Source organism: Nanorana parkeri, unplaced genomic scaffold (assembly GCF_000935625.1).
Source record: "Nanorana parkeri isolate BGI_ZX_2015 unplaced genomic scaffold, ASM93562v1 scaffold3283, whole genome shotgun sequence".
NCBI classification, from domain to species: domain Eukaryota; kingdom Metazoa; phylum Chordata; class Amphibia; order Anura; family Dicroglossidae; genus Nanorana; species Nanorana parkeri.
The window spans coordinates 4,618-6,158 of record NW_017309551.1 but is presented as its reverse complement, the minus strand read 5'-3'; the positions used below and the strand labels follow the sequence as shown (position 1 = coordinate 6,158).

Here is a 1,541-nt window from a genome sequence, read left to right as displayed (position 1 = left end):
CCATATACACACATATATACATTGTATACCCCGGGATACTTACTTGCTCTCACCAAGCAGAGGTCACAGCTGAACAGAACCAGCACCGCTGGGCTCAGATAGACGGGTATATGAGCCATCTCCGCCACACTCCTGACCCACACGCTGCCCTTGTATTGCAGGCTCAGGAGGGAGACGCAAGTCATTGGAACTTCAGGTCTGGACAGTCAGCTCCAAATATTCCCTACAGGGCACAGGAGGGGACACACCGGACGTCTGCGCGGGGCCCCATCCACAGCCGGGGGAGATGAAGGCGTCACACATAGGATCTCTATGAGGCCTTCCTGGGATCCTGAGGATAAGATACAGAGATATTCATGTTACATAAAGCTCTTAGGATCCAGATTTCAGACATGCAACATGTACACGTGTATAATGATGTGTGTGTACACGTGTATAATGATGTGTGTGTACACGTGTATAATGATGTGTGTGTACACGTGTATAATGATGTGTGTGTACACGTGTATAATGATGTGTGTGTACACGTGTATAATGATGTGTGTGTACACGTATATAGCGGTGTGAAATCATGCGATATATGTCTGATTGAATCCCTGTGAAGTCCCCAATCTTCCTCCATTACGGGTCACACAGCAGAACGGGTCACACAGCAGAACGGGTCACACAGCAGAACGGGTCACACAGCAGAACGGATCAATAAAGTTATTTCCTTTCCAATAAAACGAATGGAATATTACGGAACGGGTTGCCGGGATTTTCCAGCGCCGGGGATATGGAGACAAAACTCCGAAGCAGAAGAAAAGAAAGTTCATGTAAAGCCGGAATCCACCCAGAGTTCCCTGTATACAGCTCCCGGAGGTAAGTCATCTTTTTTGATCCTGCCAGTAAGAGCACTTCCTGTTACAGGATGACAACGATAAGCCGCGGACTGGTAATTAGCAGCCGTGTTGTCAGCCATTTGATTGCCCAGCACTGGAGGAAGGAGGTCCTGATCCCTCTATGGCTCCATGTGCTCCTCCTCACCTCTCCATCACACCATTCTACTCCTATGGGTTTGCTGCCTTGCTCCGGTGTTTGTTGTTGCCATGGAAACACCACGGCCGGTGTCGTTAGGCCCGTCGAGCTTCGTCAGATATCTGGTTCTGTTGTTATAAAGAAAGACACATTCTGAGAGAAGAGTTCCGGGTACAATGGCTGCCGGTGTCTCAGAATGATCAGCAGGAGAAGGAAGGAGAGACCATGGAGGGAAATCCCGCCTCCTCGGACCTCCTCTTCTGAATGTACTGGACTGGTGTCATGTTGATCCTCCGGGTTGCTTGTCTTATAAATGGCGGAATATTCGGATTAGGAACAAGTCTCCCCGGTATATCTGACTTTATTTCCTCCTTTTATCATATACGATATGGCCCATAGTATGGGGATCTCCTACAAAGACTGGAGCTCAGGGGTCTCCGGTTCTAAGGTTCTGGTCTCTTCCAGCCTTGTGGACTCCATATTAAACGCCATGGGGAGAAAGAAATCCACATTAATGGCTATGG

At 48.6% G+C, this 1,541-nt stretch overlaps 1 protein-coding gene across 1 annotated transcript in view; it reads right to left on the bottom strand.

Annotated features, from left to right (window-relative positions):
• The window catches only part of FNDC4 (fibronectin type III domain containing 4), a 21,614-nt gene extending 21,285 nt beyond the window's left edge, over positions 1-329 (bottom strand). The window contains exon 1 of the mRNA XM_018574846.1: positions 44-329. Within this exon, the coding sequence (XP_018430348.1) occupies positions 44-185 (142 nt within the window). The 5' untranslated portion in view covers positions 186-329. The remainder of the gene's footprint in view (positions 1-43) is intronic.
• Positions 330-1,541: the final 1,212 nt, after the last annotated feature.